The sequence below is a fragment of the Biomphalaria glabrata genome, chromosome 16 (genome assembly GCF_947242115.1).
Source record: "Biomphalaria glabrata chromosome 16, xgBioGlab47.1, whole genome shotgun sequence".
Lineage (NCBI taxonomy): Eukaryota > Metazoa > Mollusca > Gastropoda > Planorbidae > Biomphalaria > Biomphalaria glabrata.
The window spans coordinates 10686566-10709278 of NC_074726.1; the positions used below are offsets into that span (position 1 = coordinate 10686566).

The window sequence follows — 22713 nt, forward strand, 5'->3', positions numbered from 1 at the left end:
GGGTTAGGTATGTAGAGCCTCACTGGAACTCGTAGGTATCCTGCCTTCACATACTCTGGCGGTGTCCAAGTTCCGAATGTGGCGGTTTTGACCTCCTCACCATCCCTGCGCCTGGTAATGCGCCGAGCATGGGTGACTCTTTCAATGCCCTCCACTATTTCCTTCTCAGAACATTCCAGTAGGTCCCTAGAGCAGATTACACCTCTGCTGGTGTTCAGACTCTTGTGTGGTATGACTTCCACTTGAAGATCACAGAGTCTTCTGCATCTTAAAAGCCCATCAGAGTGTATCTTGCTATCTACTTCTACAAGAAGTTCCATCGTATTGTGTAGCTTAGACACACTCTTGGGCTCTCCCACTACTGACTTGAGCCCCTTAAATATAAGGAAAGGGCTCAGCTTTGTCAGGCTTTTCTCCTCCTCTGTCCACCTGACAACCAAAAATGATGGCCATGTAGTTCAGCTTTTTGTGGCCTCCTCCTTTTTTGCCTCAATACGGCGTCTCTTGCACAGACATAAATCTGGGACAAGTAGTTTATTGGGTTTTTTTTAATCCATAGTGTAATAACTTAAGTGAGGCAACTCAACGAGGACATAGACGTTTATTTACATAGAGACATGACAAACACAAAGGGCATCTGCCTTGAGTACAGCATCTCCATATTGGCTCTCTACTTCGGCGGAAATCGTTAGTCTCTTATGTCAACATCCGACTTGCTTAGTCACAGATAGTGCGCACCTTCTTTCTGTACTGTCTTGGATGGCGGTGCGCATGACTAAGTCATAACATTGCCCCCGTCTTAGCACTTTTCGTCCCGAAAAGAAACACTGCAGCTGAGGTTTGACAGTTCAGGTGGAGGTCGATCCGTGGGAGCCGCAGACGGCAGGGAGCCTGTTGCCCACGAAGCCATCTGCACAGTATTCCGCGGCCGTCGCTTCTTCTTTTTCCAGTTGGCCAGTCTACGCTTGAGACGATGTCGTGGTCGCTGCTTCAACCTCATGACGACAGTCGCTGATGCCAACAAGATGATACAGAGAGAGTTAGTGGAGGTCATGGTTGCCAGCCACGTAACACAAATGGAGGTTGTGGCGATCTTTGTAGATTCCAGGGTTGTTGTTCCAAGACGCTGAGTCAGCGGACCTTTTCCATGGATGTCTCGTGACACAGTTGTAGGCCCACTGGTAGCCATGGTTTCAGGCACATAGTCTTTCTCAGCCTCATCTGTAAGGTATGCCGATGAAGCATCCTTGTAATGTTCTTCCACCGCTACATCAGATTTTGCTGGAATTTATTCAGAACCGTTCAAGTCACTCTCTCTGATGTGGGCAGAAGTACACATTTCTGTCAAGTTCAGATCTTGTAGCTGGGTTTCTTGGCATGGGCACTGTCCCCGTAGGACGCCGCATATACAGTTCAAGTCAACCGCCTGGATGCAGCTGCCTAGCATCGAGTTCTTTCTTATGCAGCTGCCAAAGTCCAATTCGTTGTTTCTGTCTCGGCCATTGTTGAGGCCCGTATTCACCCGATGTCATCCAAGGCAAGGAATCAGAAACGGTCTTCAGGCTTTCATGGTTTGAATTCTCGTCAAAGGTACTGACAGATAAACAGAGGTCTTTAAGGTCCACAGCAGAAAGCTTGGACGCAGACCCAACGTTGTCTTGATCTGGTAACAGGTACAACAGGAACAAATACTTCAGGCATATAACAGACTTCTCTTGTTTCTTCATTTGTTTCGTTCCTTTCGATTTGAAACATACCGTTCAGATCGTCACATCAATCGTCGTCACGTTTCTCGCCTTGAAAGTCACCCGCGACAGACTTGCCCACAACACAGTCACAGACGGCGCTCCAGTCCCCAGCGCCTCCATCACCACTGTTTGTGCAGCCACAGTCCTGACCAGGCAACTGCTCCTTCCCTAACGAGTTTATTCCTCCTTTTGCTTGCGACACAATGTTATCACTTCGGTCTATTTGGCCTTCTACTTCTAATACACTTTTATCAACTTTGTTCAACATTATGTTCCTGCTCATGTTTCCCATCTTGTTCCCAATCATGTTCAGTTGTTCATCAAATGCATCCACAAAGTCCTGGATCTTGCCCATTACATCAACAATCCCAGGCTCAATTTCAAATTGATAGGTCTTCGGATCTTCCTCTTCATCGATCAGAGCTTGCCGCAGACGAGCCGTGAGCGTTTCCCTGCTACCGACAGGTTTTAAACCTCGGTCTCGAAGCTCTTGTCTTAGCTCTTTAATTAAAAGCTGATGTAATAGCTTCAGCGATGCCATAGAGATCTAATCCTACCTCTTCTCGTTGAGTTGCCTATAAATCCCACTTCTAAGACCAATTGTAATTACTTAAGTGAGGCAACTCAACGAGGACATAGACGTTTATTTACATAGAGACATGACAAACACAAAGGGCATCTGCCTTGAATACAGCATCTCCATATTGGCTCTCTACTTGGGCGGAAATCGTTAGTCTCTTATGTCAACATCCGACTTGCTTAGTCACCGATAGTGCGCATCTTCTTTCTGCACTATCTTGGATGGCGGTGCGCATGACTAAATCATAACAATACATATTCTTGTTAGTTCGGCACTTGTGCTCCCCACCCGCCATCGAGTCCAACAAGGGGACGGGCCATTCGGAAGTCCAGAATGAGCCCGCCAGGGCTACACAGGTGCTATACTCAGTCAGCTGCTGCATCGGACATGTGTCCGATACAGTAGCTCCCTGATTGACCCTCCAGCCACCGTCTTCGACCTATGCTGGTAGCTCGGCATGACCAGCCGGTTGACCCAGAGCGGGCCATCTGGGCCTCAGGTCTAGGGGAACTTGGAGCCATAGTATTGTGTTGTGGTGGTTTATCCTCAGATAGCCACCACTCAAACACCAGGATCTCTTTATCTCCCCTTACCGTCGCAGTCCACGGCAAACGGACTGGTCTAGGACGTAGTGAGATATTTAGAGATAAGGAGAAAGAGTGATGATCAATAAAGACAGAATGAGGAAAAGAGGAGGCAGACACAATGATAGAAAAGAAGTAGGGCACTTTTGAGCTCCAAAAGTGCTAAGAAAAGAGGAGCGCAGTTTAACGTCATGTCTCGAGACGGTAATTTTAATAATGTGAAGATTGTTAATCTCACATAACTAATAAATCACACAATGTTCTTCATTATATTCGTCAAACTCAGGAAAAGTGCAGATAATAAAGGATGCATCTGTACCTTGCGTTTATTGTCCTTACTAAAGCCTTTGATAAATACATCCATAAATACATAAATATATAAATACATACATACATATATACATATGTATTTTACATTTTTTTATATTCGAAATTCTTTTTTTTTTAAGTTTCTTTAGAAGAAAATCTTCAGGAAAAGATTGCAGATAATGAAGAATTGAGACATGAACAAGGTTAGTTGAGCTTTTTTTAAATATTTAATTTTAATAATGTGAAGATTCTTAATCTCACATAACTAATAAATCACACAGGATTCCTCATACATCTGTTCATAAAATAGTTTGTATGTTTATGGATACATGATGCTTACAAGATTTAAAACACGTGTAGTACGCAACGCCATAAAATTTGCTGCAGGTTGTCTACCAACATAGAAACATTATTTACGAGCAGGGCCGCCGCTACCTATTGTGCATTATGTGCATTGCAAGCAGGCTGCCGAATGTAAAGGGCGGCCAAATAATTATTCCAAGGTCAATTTTTTTTTAATTTAGTTTAATAAAAAAAATACTTACATATTTAAATATTTTATATGAATTGTAATTATCCCATTATACTTTATAACGTATTTAAAAAGACGAAATTCGTACATAAGAAATTATTTTATTTTCTTTATTATACAAAAAAATAGAGAAGCGCCCGAGGGATTCCTAGGGGATTTTTCATAGGCGCCGCCTACTCATTTCTGGACTTGAATTTTCACTGTCTTTTGTAGTAGGCCTATTTGTTTTGAATAACAATCACAGATGCAGATCAGTCAACACATTTTTTTCATATAAGTAGCTACTTACTACTTAGAACTATTATTGTTTAGTCACGAAAAGATCGCCCTGTAAGTAGATCTAGTAATTAAAATGTCATGTTTAAAACATTTTTACTTATATTTTAAATGGCTGTGGATTAAGCAAGTTAAATCTGTGTATAATGTAATAACAGTTTTATAGTTCACAAGAGACGTTTGTTCAACTTATTTAAAGTGTATTTATTAACAAAACAGAACTCCTACATTGGTTCAGTTGTAGCCTACTAGCTGTTAGAAGCTTCAAACCAACTACTTACAACGGGAAGATGGAGGGCTGCAAAAACAAAGTTTTATTTTCATTGTTGTCATTATTCCATGTCTAAATGTTATTAAAATAACATAATTACCAATGTTAAAATATCTTAATTAAGAGACGTCGTTTCATCTTCTAAAAGGATCTCGTCAAGTGTAGACCTTCTTTGCGATAGGCGTATGCAACAAGATGGGTCAAAACTTTTTGAAGAAAACATTTCAAAACATCTCCGTTAATGTGATTATTTCGGATTTTCTTGTTCTATTTCCATTGCAGAATACTATTGACCAGCGCTACCTCTTTATTAGTAGACCTAATAAGGCCCTCTACTTTTTTTTACTAGGATGAATAGTGCTTTCTGAAAGAAAACATATCTTTATTGGCCTTTTTGACATTCTTGCTACAAGAAAAAAGGCGTTGTACACGCGAGGAGGAAGAATTTTTAAAGCTGAAAACACCGAAATGCGCCGGGGCCCCGTCCCGAAATTAAACCCCTTGCGGGCTTGAGTGGGAATCTGCCGCATCTTCAATTTTATCTCCAGAAAGAACTTTTTACAAAACTTTAAAATCATTTAGGAAACAATATTATTATTAATGCTTTTGTTTCTTACACACCTCATGTAGAAATACATAAACATTTTCGGGGATTTCACCCAATTACTGATACAACTGGAGCAGGACTTAATGGCTTCGTAATAAACAAAAATGTTAAAAATCTTATACTCTTAAGCGAGCAATTCTTGTATGTATGCATGTATGTATGTATGTATGTATGTATGTATGTATGTATGTATGTATGTATGTATGTATGTATGTGTGTATGTATGTATGTATGTATATATATTTATATTTATATATATATATATTATATTATGTGACCGAGCCTCGCACGGATGAATAATTTGTTAAGGAAGGATATATACCCGAAGTCATTTCGGGAATATTGTTGTAATTACAGAAATGAACGATATGGTTAAGACTATCAATCCGAAGAGTTGCTTTTTCGTTCTGTCAGTTCTCAATGTAATTGTACATGGAGATTAGAATAGAATTCCCCCCAGCAGTAGGCCTATAGAAAACCACAGCTCACGTCTTAAAGTTTTACATTGCTTCTTTCGTGTAAAACTATTGGTCTATATGCTTGTAAGAAAGTCTTTGCAGTATAACTTCTAAAATGGTTACTTTCTGACATTTAATATTTCAATTAATATATTCATTATAGCTCTGAGACATGGACACTTTACAGAAAACAACGACTTCTTGAGTGCTTTCACCAAAGATGCTTGCGCTCCATCATGGACATACGGTGGCAGGATCGCACTACAAAATGCGATGTCCTTGCTAACGCCGATATGGACAGTATAGAGGGACTTCTTATGGTCCGACAATTCCACTGGGCAGGGCACGTATCCCGTATGGGAGACGAACGTATGCCAAAGGCAGTCTTTTTTTTTTTTTGGTGAGCTAAAAGGTGGTCGACGTAACAGAGGCGCCCCAAGGAAACGCTTCAAAAACCAGCTTAGGTGCCATTTTTCCTTGGCTGACATAGGAGAGAGCACCTGGTTGTATGCGGCCTCCAAACGAGACAGCTGGAGGTCACTCACGAAGGCCGAGGGATACACATTTGAGACTAAAAGAAAATTTGCTGCCGATGACAAACGCAGACGGCAAAAAGAAAATCTAAATAGACCACCTGCGGACAATGGTTATGCTTGCCCTAAATATATCAAAATCAGTGGCGTAGCTACCAATGTGCGGGTGGAACGGGCCGCACAGGGCACCAAGTGGAGAGGGGCCCTGTATTTCCCCAAGTATGTGTTAATTTCCTATTTCCCTGAGTTTTTCAGTAAAAACGACAAATTGTATGGACACGAACAAACTTAAACTACTGTATTTTAAACATGAACTAACGATTTATAAACTAGTCATGTCGCTATTTTGTTTCATCTCCTCGACTATTTCTTCCATACAATGTAAGCTATACAACAGTTTGAATCTAATTTACTAGATTAATTTCGGACACACGGTACATGTTGTTACTACACTGATCGATGCTCTGTAATATAAAGAAGAAGATAGGCCAACCTTTTTTTACTTCATTGTTTAGTCCATTGGTTTAATCTAGATATTGAGTTTACAAATATATTTCTAAACTCTAGCTGTAAACAATTGTCTTAGTTTATTCATTTCTTTATGATTCTTTATAGTTTAATTTTGGAAATAATTCTATTGTATTGTCAATATTTTTAAATAAGCTAATTTTTGTTTTCTACAAGTTTTTTTTTAACTAACTAGTTCATTGTAACACTGTAACGTAAACAAAATGATGAACAGTGCTCAAGACTGACTAGTCTGGCTGGCGCCTCAAAACCATTTTAAGCTCAGACGGAGAAATCGGCATCTCTGGTTCTGTCCGGTCTGGGTAGACTATAAGGGCCCCATACCCAGATCTATCGGGGTCCCTCATTACCGACCCATCGGTATAACAAAAAATGGCATCTGATGGGTAGGACTTTAGTGTAGCTGATGCCAAGTTTTGGAGTATGGCAGATGTTAATCGCCTTTTAGTGGCTCCCTCTTGCCCTACAAAGGACATGCTTATTTGCGGGGCCGGCATTCTCCTCCACGGAGGGCAAGTACTAATCCTTCTAATTGGGATTCTGTCAGTGGAGAGCCCAGCTGATTTTGACAATTTGACCACAATATGGAGGAACGATCGCATTTTTATGCCGCTCCTCTCTCTCTACTGTTGCACTAAGATTGTGGTGGGTAGTCTATAGTCGCCACTTTTATAGCGCTCATAGGCCGTAAGTACCACCCTCTCCCTCCTTAAATGTAAAGGGGCCACGTTTGTTAAGATTTCAGCAGCGTTGGTTGAGCTTGTCCGAAAGGTGCCACAAATGAACCTTAGTGCCTGAGATTGTACTCGGTCGAGTGATTCGAGGGCAGTTTTACTAGCATAAACTTGAACTGTATAGCTGTACTCAATTTGTGATCTGACTGCCCCTAAGTACAATGTGCGTAGCATGTCAGCTTTGGTGCCCCACTTTGTGCTGGCCAGCTTTCTTAGTAACGCTAACTTCTCCGAGGCTTTTCTTTCAACATCCTGGACGTGCAAGTGCATTGACAGTTTTCTATCCAGGGTCACCCCTAGATATTTGGCGTGTTTTCACGTTGGAGTCGCAGCCCACCGAGTTGAAGCTCGAATGGAGCCTTAAGAATGTCGATCCCTAGGCTGAACACGGATCAAGTCGTTTTGGCAACGTTTATCTGAATCTGTCATTTGTTACAATACGAGGAGATGGTTTGGAGGTCTGCTTGTGATGCCGCCTGTATTTGGTCGGCTTTCTTGCCGGTTGACCAGAGGACAATGTCATCCGCATAAAGCAGTTTCTTTGACCGCAGTAAGTTGCGTTTCTAAAATTTCTTAAGTCTAAAGAAGCATCGAGACAATTTCAAGTCACATCATTGCCAGAGTCCACCGACTATAGGCGAGCTGTTAATGGGTATGAATTAACTGAACAATTAAAAGCAACAAAGCGAGATGAGATGGTTATCATTGAATCCAGAAAAAAATTATGAGGCCGACATCCTGAAAAGAAGAAAATACTTCAATACCGCAGGTTCTATAGACTAAAGGACAGCACACAGAATTCATACTGAAGAAGCAGAACCATAAGACAGTGTAAACAATACAGAAAGCAGGATAATAAACTCTTGACTGAATGACATCGGAGATTGGCCTGATGTCATCACAGTTAATATTCGCATACACCTTTTCAATCAAGGATCTGAAACAGTTCAGCATATGGACAGTCAATTCAGAGAGGCGTATAGACATCAAGAATCAGCAAAAGGAAAGGCTAGAAAGCTTTCAAAGGTTTGGTTTTTCCGGCAAATGTCAAACGGCGAGAAAGTTCTTAGAAAGTGAATGTGTTATTCGCCAACAAAAGAATTCATATTTTGCTTCCCCTGCACACTCTTCTCAACAAGATCAAGTACCAAATTTTAATTTAAATCCAAAGATGGATTCAATGAGTGGTGGAGGTTATCCCCGAAAACAGAAAAACTTGAGACCAGCAAAGCTTACATTCAGTCATCGCTTGATTGGAGGGAATTTGAAGTGCGCCTGAGAGTAGGGAACAATATTGACAACAAGGCCCAAGATTTGGTTATACAAGAGACGAAAACCTGGAGAGTTAGTAAAATTACTATCCAAGTACGATCCACTCTTGAGGGAGCATGTGCTTTGAACTAAGCTTTGTTCCAGACCGAATACACACATGTCTCCACAAATACAAAATGAATTTATTACAATATTGGGGGATCACGCTAAAAAACAAATCAAACAGCAAATAAAACAAGCCAATTATTTCTCTATTATTTTTGTCAGTACACCTGACATCTCAAAGCTGGATCATATTTCCCACATTTTACGGTATGTTGTCATGGATAATGACGGGGTGCAGGTTCGTGAGTCTTTTGTTGACTTCATCGACACAAAGGACAAGCATGCTGCTGGAATCGCTGAGATGATTTTAGAGAAATTGCGTTCGGATGGCTTAGACATAATGGACTGCAGGGGTCAAGGCTATGATAATGCTGCGGTCATGAAAGGTCATTAAGGTCATGAAAGAATTAACAATATTTGATTAATGAATGCATATTATTTTGAACAAAAAAGTAAGGTTTTGCAATGTTATTAATTAGTTAGTTTTTTTGTTTTTTTTTCTGGGGGGGGGGGGGCATCAAGATAAGGTACCGCACCAGGCATCATATACTCTAGCTACGCCACTGATCAAAATATGTAGGTCACAGCTGGGGCTGCGCAGCCACGGGAAATACTGCATTCATCTCTACTCTTCGGACTCGAAGACAAGCCTTATTATTATGGCTTTAGTAAGAATCATCAAGTGATGCAAAATCTACGTTATAGTGTAAAACGTGAACCAATTAACAAATTAAAATCGCTCATTTTTCCCTAAGAGACTTAAAAACATCGCGTTAGTATTCTAAAGAAGCGTTATTTTGAGGCATCTCTGTTACTCCGGCAACCTTGCAGCTTACTAAAAAAAAAAGATTGCCAAAAATATGTTCGTCCCCCATACGGAATAAGTGCCCTGCAAAGCGTGACTGTCGTATTATAAGAAGTTCATACCATTTTGAAATAATATCGCTGTTTGTATTGCGGATTGGTGAAGTCGTTCAAGAAGTCTTAGTTGCTTTCTATAAAGCACTCATGTCTCAGATCCACATAGAGGGGTTGAGAGAATCACTGGTTGACACTGATTTTTGTAGACAGGCGGAGCGATTTATTTCGCCACACTCTCTCTTGGAGGCGTCCAAAAGCACATGTCGACATAGAGTTTTCTAAATGTGGTCATCGAGTTGAGAAATTGTTCTTATTTATATTTATATATATATTTATATATTACATTGAAATTTACAACAAAATCATTAATGCGTATTCGAAATAAATTTTAAATATATATATATATATATATATATATATATATATATATATATATATATATATATATATATATATATATATATTTATATTTATATATATATATATATAAATATATATACCATGGGCGTAGCCGGGGGGGGGGGGTTGGGGTTCAACCCCCCTTACCCCGAAATGGGACACATTTTAATACTATACCATCACTTGCCCCAGCGCAGCAAAGGGGTTTTAAGTTTAAAATCCCCTACCAAGGGGGTTTGAGTTTAAAACCCCTATCAGGGGATTTTGAGTTTAAAACCCTACCTGGGGGTTTTGAGTTTAAAACCCCCTACCAGGGGGTTTTGATTTTAGAATTCCCTACCAGGGGGTTTGAGTTCAAACCCCCTATCAGGGAGTTTTGAGTTTAAAACTACCAACCAGCGGGTTTTGAGTTCAAACCCCCTATCAGGGAGTTTTGAGTTTAAAACTACCAACCAGCGGGTTTTGAGTTTGAAACCCCTTACCAGTTTGTTTGTTTTTGTTTTTTTTGCAGTTAAATCATTCTCTTCTAATAACAAAACAAAAAAAAGGAAACGACTATCCCCAAACTCCAAGATCACAGTTAAGGAGGATTTTGATTTTATAACCCCCTATTCAATATAAAAAAGCAAATTACACACTCAAAATTCTATGAGCGTAGCCTAAATGTTTTGAGTTGAACCCCCCCCCCCTCTTCAGTAGGGTTTCAAGCTAAAAAATACCTCTTCAATTAAAAAAATAAGCAACATACGCACTCAAAATGTTATGAGCGTAGGTAAATGGGTTTCGACTCAGTTTTGAGTTTAAACCCCTTTCATCTGGGCCAACACAGCAATGACTAAGAGTATTACCAGAAAGGGGGCAACAAGTGGGATTATTTGCATGTCACACTGATACATATAATTTTCTAGATTATAAAGATAAATCAGTTGGTGGATTGAAAATAGTTGAGGGATTTTTAGGAGATCGAAGGGTATCTGTCCTAAGAGATACAGGGGCGAGCATAATTGGGGTCCTAGAAAGTTTGATAGAAGAAAGTCAGAAGATAGATGGGTTTTTCACTTTAAAATTAATAGATGGACAAACTTTTCAGTATCCACTTGCTTGGATAGACATTGATACTCCATTTTTAAAAGGAGTCTTTGTAGCGGCCATGTTCAAGGACCCAATAGCAGATATTATTATTGGAAATGTTGATCAGGCTAAAGCATTTTTATATGGGAATGCTGTTACTAGGGCCATGGCGAAAGCAGAAGACAATAGGGTCAAATCGGAAGATAATGACAGGATTGGTCTAAGTAAGTGGATGGAATTGGACAGTGATTTTAGAGAGGATCAAAGAAATGATAGTTCGTTAGTTAGATTATGGGAAAAGGCGAAAGCAGGAACGGTCGAAGATAAGAAAAAGGGATTGGTATCATTTATAGTGGAAGAAGGTCTACTTTACAAAGAATTTGAGAGAAAAGATACCCCTGGGGTAATAGAACGACAACTTGTAATCCCTACGAATAGACGTGAACTAATATTAGAAATAGCACATTCTACACCTTTAGCTGGACATATGTCTATAAATAGAACCAGATATCGGGTATATTCGCATTTCTTTTGGCCTGGGGTAGATAAAGATATAAAAACATACATTAAATGTTGTGACCTTTGTCAAAGAGGTAGACACCCAGGAAAAGCTTGAAAGGTACAACTAGGGCGCATGAATATTATTTCCACTCCATTTGCTAAAGTTGCTATTGATATCATCGGACCACTCCAAATGACAGATCGGAAGAATAGATTCATTTTAACGTTGGTTGATTTGGCAACAAGATGGCCGGAAGCTGTACCACTACCTAATACAACAACACCAGTAGTAATAGAAGCTCTAAGTGCTATTTTTACTAGAATAGGATTCCCGGAACAGATACTCTCTGACAATGGATCTCAATTCAGATCCGAATTATACAAAGAAATATGTCAGTTTTTTTAAATAAAGATTGTTAAATCAACACCATTTCACGCCATGTCAAATGGGGGCGTAGAACGCTTTAACGGGACTTTGAAGTGCATGCTGAGAAAGACGGCCGAAGCAGAACCTAAGAATTGGGATAGAGCTATAAACGCACTTCTGTTAGCGTACAGAGAGGTACCAAATGAGTCTACTAACATTTCCCCTTATGAAATGTTGTATGGAAGGAAAGTCAGGGGGCCTATGTCAATTCTAAAAGATCTTTTTACTAATCAACAGGTAGAACCAGAAATAAAGAATGTGTTTGACTATTTATTAGACCTAAAAAGTAGGCTGGCTGTGGCTTGTCAAATAGCTCAGAATAATAGCTCAAAACGTAAGGAAAATTATAAAAGGTATTATGATAGAAATAGCAAAGAAAAAGATATTCAAACAGGTGATTCTGTGCTTTTACTGAAACCACAGAGACAGAATAAGTTAGCCTTGCACTGGGAGGGGCCTTATAAAGTAGAAAAAAGAATTAACAAGTTTAATGTAAAAATAAAGAAAGGCAATCGAGTAAAAATCCTTCATGTTAACAGATTAGTAAAATATCATGAAAAAAACAACACGGAATGTACGGGTAAGGAAAATAGTGATCTACAACTCTCGGGAAGTGCGTCTCATGTCTTGTATGGGGGTCAAGGGGAAGAATTATTACATGCGTGCATAGCGTCCCTTGTAACCGACCAGGAAGATGATAACCAAGAGGATGAAGTTACTGAGTTACCTACTCTTGAGAGTACAAATTCCAGGGAACATATTAGTATCAATACTGAATTAACCGAATTCCAAAGAGAACAGATTCAGACGCTAGTTGAGAAGTATAAAGATATAATTACTGATATACCGGGTAAAGCGAAGGTTAAATCTTTCAACATTGAGCTCACAACAGAAAAGCCTATTACACTGAGGCCATACGCAGTTCCTATTCATATGAGAGATGTCTTAGACAAGGAGATAGAGAACATGATTCAAATGGACATTATTGAAGAGTCTCAATCGCCCTATGCATTTCCTGTCGTTTTGGTTAAGAAAAAAGATTCAACAGTACATACTTGCATAGATTTTCGGAAATTAAACGCGGTTACCAAATTTGACGCGGAGGCTATTCCAGACCAAGAAGATCTTTTCCTACAACTTAATAGTGCCAAATTTTTTACAAAGATAGATCTAACAAAAGGCTTCTGGCAAATACCAATAGAAGAGAATAGTAGGAAGTACACTGCATTCAGGGTACCAAGTGGTCACTTTCAATTTAAATATCTACCGTTTGGTCTGATTAATTCTCCTAGTTTTTTTAATCGGACTATTAGGACCATTCTTAAAGGACTGGAAAATGTTGTGTTTTATTTTGATGACATTTGTGTATTCGGGCATGACTGGTCATCACACTTAATAGCACTAGAGAAAGTGTTGTCCAGGCTAAAAGAATATGGGTTTACTATCAAGCCAAGCAAACTTGAAATCGCGTATCCTAAAATAACTTTCTTGGGTAATATTGTAGGTGAAGGAAACATATACCCAGAACCCAATAACAGAGACAAGGTATTAAATATAAAAGCACCAAAAACGAAAAAAGAGGTTCGATGTTTGCTAGGTATTGCTAATTTTTATTGCAGATTTATACCAGCGTTCGCGGAAATAGTATTTCCAATTACTGGATTGTTAAAAAAAGGGACTCCGACGAGGGTCAATTGGACTCCAGAATGTGACCGGGCATTAAGAAAAATTCAAATGTGCATGACACGGGATCCTATACTGAAATTACCAGACGTTAATAGACCATTTATTGTGCAAACAGACGCGTCGGACATAGCCATATCATGTTGCCTTTTGCAGGAAGTAAAAGGAATATTCCATCCTGTTAAGTTCTTGAGCAGAAAACTGTTGCCCAGAGAACAACGGTATTCTGTAATAGAGAGAGAATGCCTTGCCATTGTTTGGGGGGTGCAACGCTTGTCCAGATATTTATATGGCGCTAAATTCACAATTCAGTGTGACCATAGACCACTGGCCTTTTTGAAGAGCGCAACATATGGGAATAATAGAATTTGTCGTTGGGCTCTTGTGACAAGTCAAAAACTCGCTGTCAGAGTCACTCTAAATTATCACAGCATTAATTATTATTTTTCATTATTTATTTATTTTATTTTAATTATTTCCCCATCCTACCCCTAAATCATTCACCCGCCACACCTTTTCCGCTCCAGGCTAGACTTAGTTGACCACCTTGGAGATAGATAAAGCGCGTCCTTTCATTTATCTGCCCTTGATCGGGGAAAGGTAAACACACAATCTCTTTTGTCTTGCCCGCCGGATGTCTGAAGGACGGTCGCGGTTGACACCACCTTGGTTTGAATGCAAGCTAATCCTTCTCCCCCCCCTTCTCTCACGTCTCTCTTTGATCTAAGGGATTACCCTGGTCAACACACCGCGTGATATTCCAAGGTGCGGCTCCCACCTCGAGTCAAATCCACCCACGTGTGAGATAAAACTTAGCCTAGGACATTTCCTGTGTCCGCTCACATTTTCCAGGCCTTTGTATATAAGGTAAATTAAATAAAGTCAGACCCTCTCTTTCTCATTCGAGTTGAGCTATCGAGTCTGGACTATATCATTTATTCTCTCTCCTAGAGGAATACCTGGTGGTAAGCCGAACTTAATCACAAGTTCCATCTTAATTACTCTGTGTATATTTCCATTGGATTTTATCATGTGTATTTTGCTTAGTTCATTTATATTTACTTAGTGCATTGTGTATTTCTCACTGGCGTAAGTAGAAAACATAAACCTGTGCTATGTATATATTTTAGTATTGCATTAATCTATTAATGCTACGCTGCTCAATTGATCATTGATGCAACCATGTATATATTTGTACACCTTATTTTATTTCCTTTCTCTCGGTTGATCGCCTTGATGATTTTACTATCGCACTAATGCTGCGCTTAGAAAGGAGATATGAGTTATCTCCCCTGTATTGAATTATCTCCCCTTTACTCATTTTACTCTAAGGAGAGTTGCGCCGCTTGAAGGGACACCCTCTCCATTCAAGCACGCTTCATTGTTCTCGACCCACGGTCATATGTAAACAAACCATCTGGGTCGCTGACCACCGCCCCCCCCTTCTTTCTCTATCCACCTGTGTTGTTTATTTGAGATTATTATTTCCCCTTCTATGTACGTTTATATTATTATTTCCCCTTTTATGTACATTTCTATATTGCTACTATCAGCCATCTGTTTTCCAAATCCCATTTGTCATCATCTCCCCATTATGCTCTAAAGCAGTTTTACCAATCTGACGAATGCACCTCAGTCGAGGGCATCGATAAGGTGTATGAGAGACATGTCCTAACTTGTCTTTATTTATCCGCAGCCTCCCTCAGGTGTCTGCCTATTGCCTATTTACCTGCCTATTTAGATGCTTAGTGCTATTCAGCACTGTATTTGCCATCGAGAATCACCTATTGCCTATTCATTGGATCAACGATCTATTTACCTGACTATTGCCTATTTACCTGCCTATTTATTCATTGGATCAACGATCTATTTACCTGCATCTGTGCTTAGTGCTATTCAGCACCGCACTTGCCCACTGAGATCTACTCAATTCTACCACTTGGCGCTATCGGCATTGCCCGCCTATTCGACAGCCCACCTGTCAAGCTATTAGGTGCGACGTCCCTATGGACTCAGGTCTGTGCGAGACGTCATAGCTACGCCAACCCTCTGCAACTCACTGGACATATCCTGTCAACTACGCTGCCCATGGCAGATCAGCTCTGCCCGCAGTAACCTAGTGCCCACGGTAGCCGGCCACCCGCCCTACTGTGCCCACTACAGATATTAGATTTTGGGGATTGAGACTCCACAAGAACTATATCACCGGCGTCCCTCTATCCGCTAGAGCGCCACCTCCAGCTGCAGAACCTCAAGCCAGGACACAGCCAGCTGCGACATCAACAGGAATACCAGCTAAGTCAGAGGACAAAGTGACATACTCTCTTATTAGGTGCAAGAGTGATGATTAAATCTAGTATTCACTAGAGATAGATGCAACCCCCCCCCCTGTTTCATTCTTATATGTATAGTTATGTAAATAAATATTCTTTTATTTTAACTTTTGTATCTATCTTTCATTGCTTTGTCTCGTTGCGTGTCTGCTCCCGATTCATATGCTGATAAGTGGGGGTGTGATAGCATTTAAAAATAATCATCCCCTAGACATTAAACGCGCCAAACACACGTCACATTTCCCCACCTGTCACATTTTGGGGGCCTGTCCGGGATCTAACCCATTAGTACAGCAGGCACGAACAGGCAGCAATAACTAAATTCCATATCAATATTTTTTCTTAGAATATTTATAAGTATCATCACTTCGCATTATCAAGAGTGTCACTTCTGTCATATTTTATTTACTTATTATTATTGCATTTCATGTGTAATATTTTCTTGCAGGAATTTTGTGATTAACGTAGGCAGACACCGCATTCCTTTTGCACTCTTTCCTATATCCAGCGACTCACTCTCCCTAACCCACTTTCTTTAATTCTAGCTCAATCCTATTATCCATTCTATCTGCCCTTCCACCAGCCTAGTACCTCTCATTACCCACCCCTCATCATTATGGCCAGCGGCACACGCTCGAAAGCGGACTCTGACATGAAGCACAAAATAGCTGAATGGAAAGATACCGCAGCCTCCATATTTGACGATGAGGCGGAACGGAAAGAATACGTGAGAGCACAATTTGAGGCGCATAAAAGAGAAGAAGAAAAAAGAAAGGAAGACGAAAAGGAAGAACGAAGATTAGCAAGGGAGCATGAGCTAGCAATGAAGGAAAAGGATAATGAAATAGCTAAAGAAAGAGAAAGAAAGGAAGCGGAAATAGCTATTGCTAAAGAAAGAGAAAGAAAGGAAGCTGAAATAGCTATTGCTAAAGAAGTCACAGAGCGAGAAAGAGAAAAAGAGCAACAAATTACAGCGAGAGAAAAGATAGCCGCGGACAAAGAGAACGAGGCCGCCCGCCAGGCTTCTTCCGAGTCTCGCCCGGCTAGCCCAGCATCCCTTCAAAGTTCCTTGAACGGCCTGCCCCACATGCCAATGGAGCACTTCGACGACAAGACAGAGAACATCGAAGTTTATCTTGTCCGATTTGAGGAAGTAGCACGCTTCTACGGTCTGCCCGAGGAGAAATGGTGCTTCCGGTTATCCCAATGCCTCCGAGGCAAAGCCTACGAGGTTTACTCCAAACTTCCCTCCGGCCGGCGAGAGGACTACCCAGCCCTCAAGCAGGCGCTACTCGTCCAGTTCGAGTTGACCGCCGAGGCCTACCACAAAAAGTTCAGAAGTTCCCGCCTCGAACGCAGAGAGACCTACGGCAACCTCTGCGAAAGGCTGGACAAGTACCTTATCAGGTGGCACGCTCTCAGCCAATTACCAGAGACTTTTGATGGCCTAGCATGCCTCGTACTCTCTGAGCAGCTGTTAGAATGCATGTCCCCAGAGGTCAGAGTTTATGTCAAGGAGCAACAAGCAACAGCTCCCGCTGACATAGCTTCCGCCGCTGACCGGTACTTGAACGCCCGTAAGGACTTAAAAGGTAAAGCAACCGCGACAGATCAGCAAACAGACCAACCAACTTCTCCTGCTCAATCAAACCTTCCTCCCAAAACTCCCCAGCATAACCAGGCACCAGGCCGGCAATCAACCCCTCATAACTACAATAACCGCCCCAACCATCAGTCTCGCTATAACCAGTCCAACTACTCTCAGCGTGACTTACGTCATAGCGCGCGTGACAGTAGGCCCACTCCACAACGGCAGCAGCAGGCCCCGCGGACCGTATCTACGGTGACGCCAGTCTCTCAACCCTACGCGATCGATCCTTCTGACCAACCGGAGGAGGACACATACTTCGTCTCCACGATGGCCGTGGTTCCTCAACCCACTGCCATTGATCTCGGCCAACCAGAACTCCCACCAGTGCTACCTCACCCCATCTCTTCTCCTCCGGGAGTAGAGAACATTCTGGCCAACGGTGTCGAAGTTTTGGGCCTATACGACTCAGGCTGTTCGTTCGGCGCGGTTATCAATAAGACGCTGATTGACCCATCGGATCTCACTGGTGGAACAGTGACAATCCAGTCCATAGACCGTGGCACTCCCCCGCAGGTTCTACCTGTCGCGAGGGTGCACGTGGAGTGCAGATACGTACATGGCACCATCGACGCCGCCGTCATGGACACGCCAGTATATGACTTCATTCTAGGCTCCAAATATGTCCCTCTTGGAGAAGTCAACAAGCCATACTTTTCTCTGCCCGTCGGTAGATCGACGAAGCAGAAACGTGGCAGCAACCAGCCGGTTGGAAGCCCTGGTCGCCACACTAATACGCCTAGTCCCGACTCATCAGCGAAGCTCAAACCACACTGCCCTGGCATTAACACTGCTAGGAAGTCACGAGTTAAGTCGTATACCCGCGCTCGTGAGAGTTTACTTGACCCAGGCTACTCAGCCAAAATCATGCAACGTTCCTCTGACATTGACAGTGTCAGAATGCCCCGAGGTAAGATGAACCCTTGCTCTCGTGGACTCACTCCTTTTCATGGCTCCTCAGCCACCATTCCGAATCAACCTCATCCTGGCATTGATAGTGTCCAGAAGTCACGAGGTAAGCCGAACCCTCGCGCTCGTGAAGACTCTTCTCACCCTGGCTCCTCAGCCACCTTTCAATATCAACCTTCCCCTGGCATTAACCGTGTCAGGAAGCCACGATGTAAGCCAGATTATCGCACTCGTGGGGACGTTCTCAGGCAGAACTCCACATTCTTTATCAGGCCACTCTTCCCTGACATTGATCGTGTCAGACGATACCGAGGTAAGCTGACTACTTACTCTCGTGAAGAAGCGCCTCACAGCGGCTTTGGAGGTAAGCCCCAACGAGCACACGTGCCTTGGGCACCCCGCCTAAGCCCCAATCACACTCCCCAATCCGCCCCAGGAAGGAATTATTACTCACCCAATCGCCCAATCTACTCTCCCAAGCAACCCCATATGTTTCACTCAGGTGACTACATACACAGGGACGGGAAGTAGACCACAGACAGACTTGGACAGACTCTCCTCCTGGGATGGCTATCCCTTTATTTTTCCAGATTTTTTTTCTAATGCTGTGATAACAACTGATCTTAAAGTTTGAGTGACATCAGTCTGCTCGCACTTTATGGATCTTCTGCGATAGATCCATCTTGGCGGCGGCGTATGTGACAAGTCAAAAACTCGCTGTCAGAGTCACTCTAAATTATCACAGCATTAATTATTATTTTTCATTATTTATTTATTTTATTTTAATTATTTCCCCATCCTACCCCTAAATCATTCACCCGCCACACCTTTTCCGCTCCAGGCTAGACTTAGTTGACCACCTTGGAGATAGATAAAGCGCGTCCTTTCATTTATCTGCCCTTGATCGGGGAAAGGTAAACACACAATCTCTTTTGTCTTGCCCGCCGGATGTCTGAAGGACGGTCGCGGTTGACACCACCTTGGTTTGAATGCAAGCTAATCCTTCTCCCCCCCCCTTCTCTCACGTCTCTCTTTGATCTAAGGGATTACCCTGGTCAACACACCGCGTGATATTCCAAGGTGCGGCTCCCACCTCGAGTCAAATCCACCCACGTGTGAGATAAAACTTAGCCTAGGACATTTCCTGTGTCCGCTCACATTTTCCAGGCCTTTGTATATAAGGTAAATTAAATAAAGTCAGACCCTCTCTTTCTCATTCGAGTTGAGCTATCGAGTCTGGACTATATCATTTATTCTCTCTCCTAGAGGAATACCTGGTGGTAAGCCGAACTTAATCACAAGTTCCATCTTAATTACTCTGTGTATATTTCCATTGGATTTTATCATGTGTATTTTGCTTAGTTCATTTATATTTACTTAGTGCATTGTGTATTTCTCACTGGCGTAAGTAGAAAACATAAACCTGTGCTATGTATATATTTTAGTATTGCATTAATCTATTAATGCTACGCTGCTCAATTGATCATTGATGCAACCATGTATATATTTGTACACCTTATTTTATTTCCTTTCTCTCGGTTGATCGCCTTGATGATTTTACTATCGCACTAATGCTGCGCTTAGAAAGGAGATATGAGTTATCTCCCCTGTATTGAATTATCTCCCCTTTACTCATTTTACTCTAAGGAGAGTTGCGCCGCTTGAAGGGACACCCTCTCCATTCAAGCACGCTTCATTGTTCTCGACCCACGGTCATATGTAAACAAACCATCTGGGTCGCTGACCACCGCCCCCCCCCCTTCTTTCTCTATCCACCTGTGTTGTTTATTTGAGATTATTATTTCCCCTTCTATGTACGTTTATATTATTATTTCCCCTTTTATGTACATTTCTATATTGCTACTATCAGCCATCTGTTTTCCAAATCCCATTTGTCATCATCTCCCCATTATGCTCTAAAGCAGTTTTACCAATCTGACGAATGCACCTCAGTCGAGGGCATCGATAAGGTGTATGAGAGACATGTCCTAACTTGTCTTTATTTATCCGCAGCCTCCCTCAGGTGTCTGCCTATTGCCTATTTACCTGCCTATTTAGATGCTTAGTGCTATTCAGCACTGTATTTGCCATCGAGAATCACCTATTGCCTATTCATTGGATCAACGATCTATTTACCTGACTATTGCCTATTTACCTGCCTATTTATTCATTGGATCAACGATCTATTTACCTGCATCTGTGCTTAGTGCTATTCAGCACCGCACTTGCCCACTGAGATCTACTCAATTCTACCACTTGGCGCTATCGGCATTGCCCGCCTATTCGACAGCCCACCTGTCAAGCTATTAGGTGCGACGTCCCTATGGACTCAGGTCTGTGCGAGACGTCATAGCTACGCCAACCCTCTGCAACTCACTGGACATATCCTGTCAACTACGCTGCCCATGGCAGATCAGCTCTGCCCGCAGTAACCTAGTGCCCACGGTAGCCGGCCACCCGCCCTACTGTGCCCACTACAGATATTAGATTTTGGGGATTGAGACTCCACAAGAACTATATCACCGGCGTCCCTCTATCCGCTAGAGCGCCACCTCCAGCTGCAGAACCTCAAGCCAGGACACAGCCAGCTGCGACATCAACAGGAATACCAGCTAAGTCAGAGGACAAAGTGACATACTCTCTTATTAGGTGCAAGAGTGATGATTAAATCTAGTATTCACTAGAGATAGATGCAACCCCCCCCCTGTTTCATTCTTATATGTATAGTTATGTAAATAAATATTCTTTTATTTTAACTTTTGTATCTATCTTTCATTGCTTTGTCTCGTTGCGTGTCTGCTCCCGATTCATATGCTGATAAGTGGGGGTGTGATAGCATTTAAAAATAATCATCCCCTAGACATTAAACGCGCCAAACACACGTCACATTTCCCCACCTGTCACAGCTCTATTATTACAATCATTTAACTTTAATGTAGAACATCTAAAGGGCAAACTAAATGTAATTGCTGACTTTCTATCTAGACTAACAGAATAGACCAACATGACATTGATTACAGATAACTGACATTTAATATTTATTCATTTCAAAGTTATTTGTTTGCTAGGATTGGGGATATGTAATTAACCGCCTTCTACAAAAGGTAGAATATATGTTTGCACAATATTTTTTGTTTACATGTTGATATGTATATATATATATATATATATATATATATATATATAAATATAATTATAATTGCTTAGTATGTTGTATATAACATTTACATTTCGGAAAATATGCTTGTTCACTGACTATTTTTTTTGTTTACATATAATTATTATTGCCTAGCAGGTTGTGTATAGTATTGACATTTCATGTGGATACATCTTTTTTTTTTTGTGGGTTTTTTTTTTTTACAAACTGTAGGCTATGTTTTAGTACCAAGATTACTTTTATTTGCATGTTGATATATGTACGTTTGGAAAATCTCTTTATCGGAAGTTTGTCTGTTTTAAACGAACCCAGAAACAGACAAAAATTAGAGGGGGGAGAAATGTCAGGACTGAGTTCTGGTCAGCCTGGGTCTCCTGTTTACTGTAGAGGAGAAGGTGGGCAATCCAGGTTGTTGGTTTCAAAACTGTTATTGTTTTGGGTTGTTTTTATTTGGTGAGATGTTTTGAAAAACATAATGTAACTCATGATAAGGGGTGTGTTTTTTGTTGCTAGTGCAGGACGGTTGGTTTTTTTGGATATATAGTCTAAGTGTAGGGACTCTAACTATTTTTGCTGTATGAGAGTGAAAATAATGGAATTAAAGATGTTTATATGTCGGTAAAGTGGCATTCTGAATCTTATTTTATCGTTGTATGTGTCATTATGATATTATCCAGGACTTGGGTACATTTAGCATGAAAATGAGTCTTTGACATCCAAGTACGATCCACTCTTGAGGGAGCATGTGCTTTGAACTAAGCTTTGTTCCAGACCGAATACACACATGTCTCCACAAATACAAAATGAATTTATTACAATATTGGGGGATCACGCTAAAAAACAAATCAAACAGCAAATAAAACAAGCCAATTATTTCTCTATTATTTTTGTCAGTACACCTGACATCTCAAAGCTGGATCATATTTCCCACATTTTACGGTATGTTGTCATGGATAATGACGGGGTGCAGGTTCGTGAGTCTTTTGTTGACTTCATCGACACAAAGGACAAGCATGCTGCTGGAATCGCTGAGATGATTTTAGAGAAATTGCGTTCGGATGGCTTAGACATAATGGACTGCAGGGGTCAAGGCTATGATAATGCTGCGGTCATGAAAGGTCATTAAGGTCATGAAAGAATTAACAATATTTGATTAATGAATGCATATTATTTTGAACAAAAAAGTA

At 41.2% G+C, this 22713-nt stretch overlaps 1 protein-coding gene across 3 annotated transcripts in view; it reads left to right on the top strand.

The window, feature by feature from the left end:
* LOC129923466 (uncharacterized) overlaps nt 1–22713 on the top strand; it is a 106907-nt gene that overhangs the window by 47650 nt on the left and 36544 nt on the right. For 2 of the 3 annotated variants that reach the window (XM_056014511.1, XM_056014512.1), the window contains one exon: nt 3362–3424. The exons of the other annotated variant lie outside the window; for it this stretch is intronic. In XM_056014511.1, coding sequence (XP_055870486.1) covers nt 3362–3424 — 63 coding nt within the window. The remainder of the gene's footprint in view (nt 1–3361; nt 3425–22713) is intronic. 3 annotated transcript variants of the gene reach the window in all.